We start from the raw sequence: 13,424 nt of genomic DNA, 5'->3' as shown, positions 1-13,424 counted from the left end.
TTCATCTCTAAACAGGATGTATAAATCACTAAAGGGATTACTATTGTCTGTGATGAGAACCAGTTTCTGTCAATCTGACTCCATTTTCATCAAAATTTGAATCAATGACACGAAGGCTAAGGGGTAGAGAGTGGCAAGTGAGAAAACGAATTTCCTGTTAAGGAAAGAAGTTAACATTTATTGGATATTTATTACACGCTAGGTACAGTGCTAAATACTTTCTCATACATTATTGAATTAGTGCTCGGTCACAACCTGTAAAATAGGTATTGCTATTTTCAGTTTTACAAATGACAAAATAGATAATATTAAATCCCTCACCCAGATCACACAACTAGTAAGTAAAGGAGTCTGGATTCAAACTCAAGTCTTTCCACAGACCACACTGCCTATCTAAGTGGCCTAAAAATGAGTTAGTATTCTTTCTTTTCATTAGCCAAGTGACATCTTCATGGTACTAGGTACTGTACCAAGCAAAGAATGACAACCTAAAAAAAGAGTTCTGCGCACCAAGGGAGACCAACACAATTCAGCATGACAAGGACTGATGACAGTAGAATACACTGGGTCATACAGGGCACTTAATCCAAATCAGGGATGTCAAGGAAGACATACTGAAGAAACTGATGTCTGGGTTGGCCCTTGAAGGATAATTAAAAGTTAGCCAGGGAGAAGCTGAGACTTGGGACTGTTTCAAGCAAAGGCATGTGCAAAGGCAAGATGGAGTTTCAGGGGTGGTAGGGAGAAGCAACAAAACATAAGATGAGCAGGGGCCAGAAGAAGGTAGGGCTTTCTATGCCATGCTAAGGGTTTGAATTTTGTTCTCAAGTCAGTGAAATTAATGGAAAATATAGTAAGATTTGTATTTTAGAAAGAGTGGAGGGTGCAATGAAGGAGGAAGAGAATAGGACATTAGTTAACAGGTTTTTGCAGTGATCCAGGAGAAAAATGACAAAGGCTAAACTGAATCAGTGGCAATACACACAGCACAAAAAAAGCCAGATTTGATATTCAGGAAGTAGAGGGATCTGGTCAGAATTACAGCAGCCAAACTAGCCTGCTTTAAGTCCCTTCACCAGGGACAAGTCTTTCTCACTTCAAGAGCCTTTATACTTGCTTTTTCTTCGTGGAACACTGCTAAATTACACCCTTTCTAAATTCCATTTACTCTGCTTCTATCTCTCAAAGCACTCTGTTTCTTCCCTTCCATGCACTTGCATTTCTTGTAATTCACACATTTGCCTGTTTACTTCTTTAACATCTGACCCCTGCTGTCAAGGACCGTTAGGGCAGGGACAGGTCTATTTTGCCAACCCCTGAATACCCAATACCCAGCACAGCGCCTCCAAACAGTGCCAACAAATCACTCGGTGACTGTTTGACGGTGAACTCACAGGTGGATGCCTTGGCAGACGTGTAATGCCAGTCACTAAGACCAGAAACAGGAAAGGAGGGGCAGCGATTAACAATGGTTACTGCTTACTGAATTAACTCCCAACTCTTCCACCTACTTGTCGGGTTTTCCATTCATCTGGGCACACTGCTCCCTGCCTCCACCTTGACAGGCCCCTCCTTCCTCACGCTCGAATACACCTTCACTCGCATTTTTCCAAACTCTTACTTAGACGCTCAGCCCCTTCCTCTCCTCGAACTCAAGTTACATTTCCTTAAAGACTCAGGGTCCCCCGTGTCAGACGAAAGAGAAATCTCACTTTGGGACAGCATCTGCCCACCTGGTGATACTTCTGAAATGCCCGCCTGGGGAAATCCCGCCAGGACCAAATCTCCGAGGGGACGGACGGCTCCGCACACCCGGAACGCTGCCCGGCGCGGTCAGTGCAGACAACTGTGAAAAGAAGCAAAGGTTTCAAACTGCAGCGGGTGAGAACTGGCCCCGAGCCCGGGCCTGGGCCCCGGCGACCGCGGGCTGTGCCGTCCCGGGGACAACTGGGCCAGCACGCCGCCTGGAGGGTGGGGGGTGGGGAGGGCAGCCGGGGGGAGCGGCCATGGGCAGACAAGCCCTTCCTTCGCGCCCGTCCCTCAACTTCGCAGCGGGAGCGGGGACGCCGACCCCATTTTCGAGTTTCTTTCCTTTAGGTTGGGCGGCTAACCTAACGCCAGCGGGAAGGCGCTGAGGAGAAGGGCTGCCAGGCCTGGAAACAGTGCCCGCCGCGGAGCGAATCCCCGCTAGCACGGAGAAACCCTCGGAATCTGTGAAAAGCAGCCAGCAGAAGGAACGACAGCAACCGTTTCCTTCCCAAACAGGTCTCAGAAACCCCAGAGCCGATGCTGAGAAAGGGCGGGAAAGCCAAAGACACCACCAATTTTTCCACCTATTGGCTAATCCCGCTGTCGTTCCCGAAGGCCCGCCTTCCTTGCTCGCGGGCGATGTTCTTACTGGCTGACTTCCGCCAGCCGTCCGCTCTCATTGGTCAGTCCCTCCGTTCGTCAGGCTCGGGCCTTGGAAACAGGCGGAGAGTGGCGTTTGGCTCCGCCCCCGGTCGCGCACAGGCGCGTCTGTGTTGGGGTCGGAGGCTCCGCCTCCGCGTGCCGTGTGCAAAAACAAACAGCCGTTAGGGAGGAGGTGCTGGGGGGCGGGGTTTGGTTAGAAGGAGGCGCGCAATTGGGCGGCCGCCGGGGTTCAAACGAGCAAGGCGAGCGGGCATTGGCCGGGGTGGCGCGAGGCGGGCCCCGGTTATTGTCCGGGCTCTGGCGGCGGCGGTGGCGGCGGCGGTGGTCGGTGCTGCGCGAGCGGTGGCGGCGGCGGCTCGGCGGGACCGAGGGCGGGAGCGGCCGAGACCATGGTGAAGTCTGCGGGGCGGCCGGGTGGGTGGCGATGGCCGGGCGGCGCCGCTACCTGTTGAGGCGGCGGGCGTCAGGCGACTACGACGACGGCTGGGCTGGCGTCAGGCGGCGGGGTTCCCCGCGGTCCCGGCCTCGCCCGCCGCGGCGCCGGCGCGAATTGACGTGCGCGGGCCGAGGCCGGGTGGCCCTGAGCGGGACAACCCTGGCGGCTCTGCAGCACCTCCGCTGCCCCTGCCACCGACTTTGACTCCTGAATTGTGCGTCGGTAAAAAAAAAAAAGTGCGGGTTTTTAGAAACGCGAGTGGAGGGAACTTGGCCCCTTGTGAAGTTGGGAGGGAAAGGCGCTGGAGGGTGGCCGTGCCCCGCGCGGGAGCGAAGCAGTGACGCCGAGGCGAGAGCAATGTACGCCCGAGCGTCCTACGGAGACAGTCCTGCCCAGGGCTGAACCACAAACAGAAATTATGGTTATTGTGACGTTCTCGCGTCTTAGACCTGGCTTCGACTTTGTGGATGGTCGCACCCCGTTCCTAACTTGTAGTTGTGCAGTTAACGGAAGCGCTTCCGCCGGCCGACTCAGGCACAGATTAGATCTGTCTGTAAACTGATTTGCTCGAGCGGATGATTCTCCTGGTCCTTGCTGGTTTCGAAGGTGTCACTCATTTAATTTCTAGCGACCTGCCACATATTGGCTGTCCCTTTACCAGCAGCTAAAAATACATGCACGATCGCATAAGCTAAAAATACAGGAGGCGTGGAGTTGTCATTCTTGTTTTGAGAATTTTAAACTTGAGGGGATGTGAGCATGTATCTGTTGAACTAATATGCAAGTTTCTTGGCATCCAGTTTTCAACTTTTCCTGAATGAAATAGACTCCAGCTGGCTCCATAGGCGTATTTTCTACCGAGATGCTTAACCCAGGTTAATACTAACACAGTTCTTAGAATCAAAAATTTTATGGTGCTTGTATTTTGTTTCTCAGTCAGTCATCAAACGTATTAAAATGGATGTGTTAAGTTGGAGGGTGTATATACAGAGTTTGATGAGGTTGTGAAAAGAAAGTAATTATTTACTGTACAATTTTATATTCGCACAAGTTTGATTCCATAAGACTTTGTTTTTGTTAAGTATGAGAAGTGTATCCAGAAACCACGGAAATAGTCATTTGACTTACAGAGATTTTTTTTCTTAATATTTTATTTATTTATTTATTTATGGCTGCGTTGGGTCTTCGTTGCTGTGCGCAGGCTCTCTGTAGTTGCGGCGAGCAGGAGCTACTCTTTGTTGCGGTGCACGGGCTCTAGGCATGCGGGCTTCGGTAGTTGTGGCATGTGGGCTCAGTAGTTGTGGCGCACGGGCTTAGTTGCTCCGTGGTATGTGGGATCTTCCCGGACCAGGGCTCGAACCCGTGTCCCCTGCATTGGCAGGCGGATTCTTAACCACTGCACCACCAGGGAAGTCCTAACTTACTGAGATTTTTTAAAAAACTAATTTCATGTCTACTTCCTTAAAAAGCAAATAGGTTAAATAGCAAGTATGATGGATTTGAAGTGATAAAATTGCTTAAGAGCAGTAAATTGGGAAACCTGGGAAGTTTTGCAGTTGGTAGCTTTTAATGGATAACTACTAATTTCATAATTGTCATAGACAGTGATTATAGTTTTAGACTCATGCACCAATTGAGAGGTTTTTTTAATGTATTTACAGCAGGGCAAATAGAGCTGAAAAGATTTATTTGAAGAAGAAGTGAGAATATATGGCTACTCCCCCATATGGTTTTGGGAGATAAACATGCGGGGGGGGGGGGTGATTTTTGGCCTAAAAAGTATTTTAAGGAAACCATTACAAAGGGACAAAGGGAATATGCCATTTCAAAGCTTAACCTCTGCTTCAAAAATATCCTCAAACAACTAGCCAATCATGTAAACTGATTTCTGTAACTAATTTTTCTTTTAACAGAGAAGAAATAATAGATTTAAGTAGTAAAATCAAACAGCCCAAAAGAGAATATTGGTTTCCCTCTCAAGTCAGATCCTTAGTATTCTGTCCCTAGAGGCAAATAACTTTTCTGATGTATTGTGTGACCTTCTAGAAATGTATATGTACACACACTCTACAGTACTCCACTTTATGTAAACAAAAGTTCACTGCACTTGCATATACCTTGCCTTTTACACAAATATGTTTTGTGAGTTGTTCCTTATCAGCACATACCTGTAACTCATTTGTTGAAAGGGCTGTATAATATCCCATTGCATTTATATACTGTGTCCTGTTTGTGACCATTCATGTTATTTGAGAAATATTTCTTTATCAGTTGAAAGTAGTATTTGTTTAACCCCTTAAGAATAAGTTTGTATGTCTTTTTTTTTTTGTAAAATACACATAACAATTGACCATTTTGCATTTTTAAGTGTACTGCCAGTCATCTCCAGAACTTTTTCATCTTCCCAAATTGAAACTCTGTACCCATTAAACAGCAACTCTCCATTCTGCCCCTATCCCCAGCCTCTGGTGACCACCATTCTGCTTTTTGTTCCTATGATTTTGACTAGGTACCTCATGTAAGTGGAATCATACATATTTGTCCTTTTGCTTATTTCACGTAGCATGTCTTCAGGGTTTACCCATGTTGTAGCATGTATCAGAATTTCCTTCCTTTTTACAGCTGAATACTATTCTGTTGTATGTATATACCACGATTTTGTTTATTCATTTTTCCATGGTGGACATTTAGGTTGTTTCTGCTTTTTAGCTATTGTTTATAATACTGATATAAACAAAATAGCAAATAGTATAGAAAATATCTGTTTGAGTCTCTGTTCCCAATTCCTTAGGTATGTGCCTAGAAGTGTGATTACTAGATCATAGAGTAATTCTCTGTTTAATTTTTTTTAAGATGCTTTTTTTCTCCCCATAGAGCTAAGTTCTGAATATTTCTGTGGAAATGATACACACTGACATTTTTTAAAATTATTTTATTATGAAATACTTCTAGCATGAGTTATATTGACTTGATGAAGATTCTTCAGTCTGAAATTTGAAAAATATGTTCAAATTTTTAGAAATCTCATTTTTAAAAAGAATTTAAGGTTTGACCTTGTCTCTATATAAATTAATAAATGGTGGACTTCCCTGATGGTCCAGTGGTTAAGACTCCCCGCTTCCACTGCAGGGGTTGCAGGTTCAATCCCTGGTCGAGGAAGTTCCACATGCCGCAACGTGCAGCCAAAAAAAAAAATGAACATCATCAGTTGTGGGACAAATAAAATTATTTAAAAATAAAATAAGTGGCTTCCCTGGTGGCGCAGTGGTTGAGAGTCCGCCTGCCGATGCAGGGGACACGGGTTCGTGCCCCGGTCCAGGAAGATCCCACATGCCGCGGAGCGGCTGGGCCCGTGAGCCATGGCCGATAGGCCTGCGCGTCTGGAGCCTGTGCTCCGCAACGGGAGAGGCCACAACAGTGAGAGGCCCGCGTACCACAAAAAAAATAAAAATTAAAAATTAAAAAATAAAATAAGTGGTGATATAAATCAACACATGTATATTTAAAATTGAAGATCACCTAGATTTTTTAACTACCTAAAGTAAAATTAGAAGAAATTTTATTTCCTAAGTTTAATTTTTTTTAAAATTTTTATTGGGGTATAGTTGATTTACAATGTTGTGTTAGTTTCAGGTGTACAGCAAAGTGAATCTGCTATACATATACATATATCCACTCTTTTTTAGATTGCTTTCCCATATAGGCCATTACAGAGTATTGAGTAGAGTTTTCTGTGCTATATAGTAGGTCCTTATTAATTCTCTGTTTTATATATAATAGTGTGTATATGTCAATCCCAATCCTCCAATTTATCCCTCCCCCCGCCTTACTCCCTGGGACCATAAGTTTATTTTCTACATCTGTAACTCTACTTCTGTTTTGTAGGTAAGTTTATTTGTAGTCCTATTAGTTTTGAAATAGCATTTTCGATTCTTCATCTGGAACTTTTTTCCACGTAGGCTGGAGGCAAAGCTGGAAAGGACAGTGGGAAGGCCAAGGCTAAGGCAGTGTCTCGCTCACAGAGAGCTGGGTTACAGGTAACATCCATGCTGTTGTAATTCATTATTATTTTCTTTACTGTTATAATTCATGACTCATAGATGTTTCTTTAATTACAAAAGTGTACTTGTACTACTGACCTTTGATAATGAGATTAATTGGTCAAAATATAAACCACAAAGCAACTGCCTTATTTATTTGTTTGTTTGTTTGTTTGGCTGCTCCGGGTCTTAGTTGCGGCACACGGGATCTTTTTTAGTTGTGGTATGCAAACTCTTAGTTGCCGCATGTGGGATCCAGTATGTGGGATCCAGTTCCCTGACGAAGGATTGAACCCCGGGCCCCCTGCATTGAGAGTGCAGAGCCTTAGCCACTGGACCACCAGGGAAGTCCTGCAACTCCCTTTTATATAATTTGTATTCTCTTCTTCTAAACAAGGACAAGTTATGAAAAGATCTTAAATGAATTTGGTGATTTTGTTCTCTTAAAATCTATTATTTCTAGATTCTAATTATGTTCCTAGTTCTTTTATAAGTTGTATCAGATTGAAGTGAGTATGCTGTGGCTTTTATTTTAAAGAGTGTTTGTCGTGGTACATCGGCTTTCAGGATGAGAGAATAATGAACTGTCCACTAGTCCTGTGAATCTTTCCCCGATACCTTCAAGTGTAGACTCAGTGATATACTCAAAGGCCTAAATGGTTTCAAATTTCGTATATTTAAATTGTTGCAGCTTTAATCCACAAACTCAAAATTTTCTGGATGAGTAAGAATTATTCCCTACATTTAAGAGATACTTTTTAAACAGGAAAGTTTGAAGTCCAGACTATAAGGTTAGGATTTTTATCTTCTTGGCAGTAGTGAGCCATTGAAAGTTTTCAAGGAAGAGGATGACATGATCTGGATGGTACTGAAGGAAGGGGGGGCGAGAACTTGTATTTGGTGGGTACGTTCTGTATTTTAGTACATCATGCAAATCTCAATTAGAATTTATTTGAAGTGTCCTTACCTTGAAGTGGGAGACGGAAGACAGATACAGGCTATTGCAGTGGTTTAGGAATAAGGTAATAACATACTTGAACTTGAGTGGGATGGAAAAGAATAGAAGGCTTGTGTATGCTCCCCCAAAATGGGAGGAGGGGTATGGGATTGAGAGGATGGTCAAAGAGAAGTTTCTCTAAGGCTTAGACCCTAAGGAGCAGAAGAGTTTGTAGTAGGGGCAAGTTATCAAATAATAAATTTAAGTGCAGTCGTTTTGAAGTTCCACCAAAACATCCCTATGAAAATGTCCAAAAGTTGTAGATTTGAGTCTAGCTTTCCAAGAGAGGTGATCAAAAGAATTAGAAATTTAAGGTCACTTACGTAAAATTGGTAGCTGGTGCTGTGGATAAGTTTCCTAAGTAGAGAATGAGAAAGGATCAAAAGGGCATTGGTGGACCCCTCACCATATTTGATATGGTATTTGAGTCAAAGAATGAAAAGACTGAGGAGGAGTCAGAGTTCGTATTAGAACTATGTAATTGCTTCGGCCTAAGAAGAAATGGTTTTTGAGATCCTCTGTGTCAGACGACATAACATGCCGGTTACTGAGGATGCAGAAGGGTGTAAGACATGGATCCTGGTCTCGGGGAGCTTAGAATTAGGGAAGGATGTAAACAAAACAATCATGCCTTTTCTCTTTAAGGATGCAATCTGGAAGTGGCTAGTAGATTTTGGTAGTTAAAATGTTACTGCTCGTCTTTCAGAATGGTGTTTAACAGAAGCCAAGGTTGGATTGGGAGAAAATGGGTGACAAGAAAGGGGTTTCAGGGTTTGCTTTTAAATCTTGCCTTTGGAAAGGAGACGTCTAGACTGTAACTGGAGGCAGTTGCTGTAGACACGTGGAGAAGTTTTAAGTGAAGTGTGCAGAAGGAAAGGAGCCAGCAAAAAGGAAGCAATTGGAGCTGTTGAATGATGGAGCAGTAACAGGGTAAGGAAGGTCCTTAAGAAAGTTGGGAGTGGGTTTAGTCAGAGGCACAGACAAGTGGGATTCGGGAACTTTGCAGATAAGAAAGTGCCTGTTCTCAGAAAGTAGAAAGAAAGGGTCACAGTGAGAGAATGGTGTTGGTTTTTAGTTCATGCTTTACTCATATTTATGCAGCCTTTGATTACATTCAGTAGTGTGATGTTAAGACCTCAGTGCTTCCCATTTGGATGGTCTCTTTCAGTTTCCCGTGGGCCGTATCCACAGACATTTGAAGACTCGCACCACAAGTCACGGAAGGGTCGGTGCCACTGCTGCAGTGTACAGTGCCGCAATTCTGGAGTACCTCACTGCTGAGGTTAGTGGGGGAAATGTTATATATGGGAATCCTAGAGGTGTCCTGGACATAAATGGCTAAAACCCATGGAATATTGGTTTGAAATAAAAAAGACACACTCTGGTTAGTTTATTTTAATAACGGTTTTAGATGTATCTTACCAGCCTATTACCTAGTACCAGTGTGAAATAGAACTTTGGTGTGCTCTTTTTTAAAGTTAAGTAAGGGTCAATAATCCATATTTTTAAGTGACATGACAAACAAGTGTAAAATAATTTAAATACCATACTACTAATTAAATGAACTCTGAAATACGTATATAATCGACAGGTGATATTCATGAAGTTACAGCATAACTTTTTTTTTTTTTTTTTTTACAGCATAACTCTTAGTTAATAAAGATTTGAAGTGGGGCAAAGTCTTGGCAGTGTGATGATACATATTTTTTAAATATCACAACTATATTATGATGATAACAAAATTTGGTAAAAGACCTAAGCAACCTTCTGGTTCTGTGCATGGTTGTATGCATAAAATGCTGTATCTTACTCAGTTTGACTTTTCAGGAAGATAAGTTAATTGGGCAAGAGTTCTTAATTCTTAGGTCATGGACTACCACTTCCTCCATTCTAATCCCTCCTAAGGAAAACAAAAGGGAAGCCATGAAACTCCTTCAACTACATTCCAAGCAAGGGAAGTAAGTTGAGTAGCAAGCAAGTCAACTGATAGAGATAGCCAATCTAATAGAAACGGGGAAGCTTCCTACTTGGCAAAGATGTGGTTGGGAGCTAGGTTGTAAGATTTAGCTTTAACCTGTGTGTTAATTATCACTGCTGTCATTTCATTAACCTTACCAAGTCATTTATTTTCCTATTGGAGATTTAACATTGATAGTTTCAACTTCACTGTCACAAGCAGGGATTTTGTGTTGGTAATGTTTTTGTATTGGTACTAGTTAAGAGCCTTTCTGCTTTATCACTCTTATACCAGTTTTTATTTGTTTACCTGCAGACTTTTCAGAAAGGTATGCATTTTGTTCACTCATGTAGAGGCATAGGCTTCTGGTTCAGAATTTCCAAGTCCCATCTAAACTCCCATTATCTTTATTCTTAGGAACTTTATGGTTTGTTAGTTTAAGATTAAACAATAATCATATACATACATACATACATATGCAGTCAATGTGTATTTTCCAAATATTTAATTTTGGGGTTTTAGTCAATAATAGAGGTAAAGAAAATACTGAAATCTGAGTTTAGGGGTAATCACTTTTCAACGTTGGCTTCACACTAGGATCACTTATGAAGCTTTCAAAAGATACTGGTGCCAGGCCTCACCCCAGACCAGTGAAGGTTGCAAGGGAGAATGGAGTAGAGAGTACTGGTGGTTTTTAAAGCACGCTGATTGCTTCGATGTACACTGAGGCTTCCCACCACTCTGTTTAAGTGAGGAGGTTCTGTGGAGTTATTTTTATGTTACTTCCATCAAAGGTTTTATAATGCCAGTACAGTCTATGGAGGCAAAAAAAAAAATAAAATAAAAATGCAATTTTATGGCCAACTGGGACTTTGAAATTTCTCCAGTTGAAAATTGCCCTTATAGAATAAAGGGCTTCTAGCTTATAGCCTACAGATTATAGGGCCCAGTGATATTTAAAACTCTGAATAAGAAATTATTTTTAGGGCTTCCCTGGTGGCGCAGTGGTTGAGAGTCCGCCTGCCGATGCAGGGGACACGGGTTCGTGCCCCGGTCTGGGAAGATCCCACATGCCGCAGAGTGGCTGGGCCCGTGAGCCATGGCCGCTGGGCCTGTGCGTCCGGAGCCTGTGCTCCGCAACGGGAGAGGCCACAACAGTGAGAGGCCCACATAACGCAAAAAAAAAAAAAAAAAAAAAGAAATTATTTTTAATTATATTTTAAAATTTTTCTACAAGTGCTAAGCAATAAATTTCAGCTGTTAAGAGCCATGAAAAAAATAGACTACATGTGTATATTAAAATATATTTCTAGATGTTCACATTTATTGAATAGATTCTTGGCTAAGGGATATTATCCCTTGTCTTTATTTCTTTCTATAGAAGTAGATTTTTGCTCAAGTTTCTAGTTCTCTTGCAGAGAATGAATATAAAAGGACCAAATGGAGTAATAAGAGTTCTATAAAAGCATTATAGAAATTTGGAAAAAATTTAGTGTTGGTTTATATATGTATCTTGTGTGTTTTGTGTGTAGATGCTGTAGTGATCTTTTTAGCTATAATTGCAGACCTAAACTGAATCCTTAAACCCTTCACCCTTGTTTGATGTGCTATCTCAACGGATGCTTTGTAGGTGCTGGAGCTGGCAGGTAATGCTTCCAAGGATCTCAAAGTTAAGCGGATCACTCCGCGCCACTTGCAACTTGCAATCCGTGGTGATGAAGAGTTGGATTCTCTTATCAAGGCTACCATAGCTGGGGGTGGTATGTATTATTTCCTCTTCAGCCTAGATTGTTAACTGGCCTAACTAATAGATAATTCAGATAGATGATCCAATACATTTTTATCACCAACTAGAGAACATAGAAACTTAAGTTCCAAAAGTGTTAAGTCTGACAATTCTAGACTTCTTCTCATTATGATCTGAATAAATATTTCTTCTCCTTGTAGCCATATACAATGCTATTTTTATTTTAGCAGGTTCTTCATCTAAATTTCATATGTGAGACTTAAAACCTGGTGTTTAAAATATTTCCCATATCCTTTAAACTGTGTTTGAGAAATTGCTTAATATGATGCTCTTGAAAGTCAGGGCTGAGATAATTGAATGAGTCAGGATCAGTGAAAGTGAGATATAAATTGGTGGTTCTTAATACTTTTTGGATCACATTTGGAGAACCTCTTGAAAGCTGTGGTTACTCTTCTCTAAAAAAAGCACATAAAATCACACCATTTTACGTACAGTTTTAGAGGGGGGTTCCCAGACCCCAAGATGGGGACCCCTTGGTATAGATACTTTAACAGAATCAGAATGTGAAAGGGGACTTAAGTAAATTTCATTCTTTTTTAAAAGCCTTTTTGTTTGTTTGTTTGTTTAATTAATTAATTAATTTTTGGCTGCATTTAGTCTTTGTTGCTGCTTGTGGGCTTTCTCTAGTTGCAGCAAGTGGGGGCTACTCTTCGTTGCGGTGCGCAGGCTTCTCATTGCAGTGGCTTCTCTTGTTGCGGAGCACAGGCTCTAGGCGCATGGGCTTCAGTAGTTGTGGCTCGCAGGCTCTAGGGTGCAGGCTCAGTAGTTGTGGTGCACAGGCTTAGTTGCTCTGCGGCATGTGGGATCTTCCCAGATCAGGGCTTGAACCCGTGTCCCCTGCATTGGCAGGCAGATGCTTAACCACTGTGCCACCAGGGAAGTCCTCATTCTTTATATAATTGCTTTTTGGGGTTGAAGCCCTAAAGTGGTAAGATATAGCCAGTTTAGGGACTTCTCTGGCAGTCCAGTGGTTAAGACTCCACGCTTCCAGGGGGCACGGGTTCAATCCCTGCTTGGGGAACTAAAGATCCCACGTGCCTCTCAGCACAGCCAAAAATATATATATATATATATATATATATATATATATATATATATATATATATATATATATAGCCAGCTTAAAGTTTTTCTACTAATACTGTTTCTTTTCATTTCATTCTAGGTGTGATCCCTCACATCCACAAGTCTCTGATTGGAAAGAAGGGACAGCAGAAAACTGCTTAGAGACTTGTTCTAACCAAGCCTCTTCCTCCCCGTCATTGTACTGTAACTGGGACAGAAGAAATAATGGGGATATGTGGAATTTTTAAAACAGTTAAGTGGAAAAGCATAGACAATTGCTGTAGACATGAAAAAGAAACCTTTGTATGTTCTTAGACTCGAAGTTGGATAAAAATATCTTTTCATGTGGCAACAGTTGTGTGTTGATTGGCTAGGTTTCTCCCATGTGTTTTATACAAAAATGGAATTGATAAACCATTTTTTAAAAAAATAATTTGTCTCAAAACCGTTCTGTTTGTGCTGTGTTGAAAATATTTTGCTCATACTTCAAGATTTTTTAAATTTCAAATTGGTTATATATTCAGAAAAATCTTAAGACAGAAATTGGGAATCTACTTCTATCATGATTGATACCATATTATATTGAATCTTAGCTGCTACCTGTTAGTAGTAGGCACCAATTATTTTACATACCACTAAAGAAAAACACTGCCAATTAAACCATAATATGCCATCAATTATGAGATGCATCCCAATTTCAGAGATGTTAG

The 13,424-nt window shown here is 41.9% G+C and overlaps 1 protein-coding gene and 1 long non-coding RNA gene across 3 annotated transcripts; one reads left to right on the top strand and one right to left on the bottom strand.

Moving 5' to 3' along the window:
• Positions 1–1,693: 1,693 nt before the first annotated feature.
• On the bottom strand, positions 1,694–2,199 carry LOC307058291. The gene is made up of 2 exons (XR_013811091.1): positions 2,112–2,199; positions 1,694–1,846 (listed from the first exon to the last, which is right to left on the bottom strand). It is a non-coding gene; the product is annotated as an uncharacterized lncRNA (long non-coding RNA).
• A 483-nt stretch (positions 2,200–2,682) lies between these two features.
• H2AZ2 (H2A.Z variant histone 2) lies at positions 2,683–13,147 on the top strand. 2 transcript variants are annotated; one of them, XM_079711569.1, is made up of 5 exons: positions 2,683–2,804; positions 6,808–6,885; positions 9,054–9,167; positions 11,473–11,602; positions 12,815–13,147. In XM_079711569.1, the coding sequence occupies exons 1-5, from the start codon at positions 2,802–2,804 to the stop codon at positions 12,874–12,876; spliced, it is 387 nt and encodes a 128-aa protein (XP_079567695.1). In that variant the 5' UTR covers positions 2,683–2,801; the 3' UTR covers positions 12,877–13,147. The 2 variants fall into 2 exon arrangements, with proteins under 2 accessions (XP_079567695.1, XP_079567696.1); XM_079711570.1 differs by lacking the exon at positions 6,808–6,885 and having other exon boundaries at positions 2,742–2,804.
• The last annotated feature ends 277 nt before the right edge of the window (positions 13,148–13,424 follow it).

The sequence above is a fragment of the Hyperoodon ampullatus genome (genome assembly GCF_949752795.1).
Source record: "Hyperoodon ampullatus genome assembly, chromosome: 9".
Classification (NCBI taxonomy): domain Eukaryota; kingdom Metazoa; phylum Chordata; class Mammalia; order Artiodactyla; family Ziphiidae; genus Hyperoodon; species Hyperoodon ampullatus.
The sequence above is the reverse complement of the archived record's forward strand: the minus strand, read 5'-3'. Positions and strand labels throughout refer to the sequence as shown.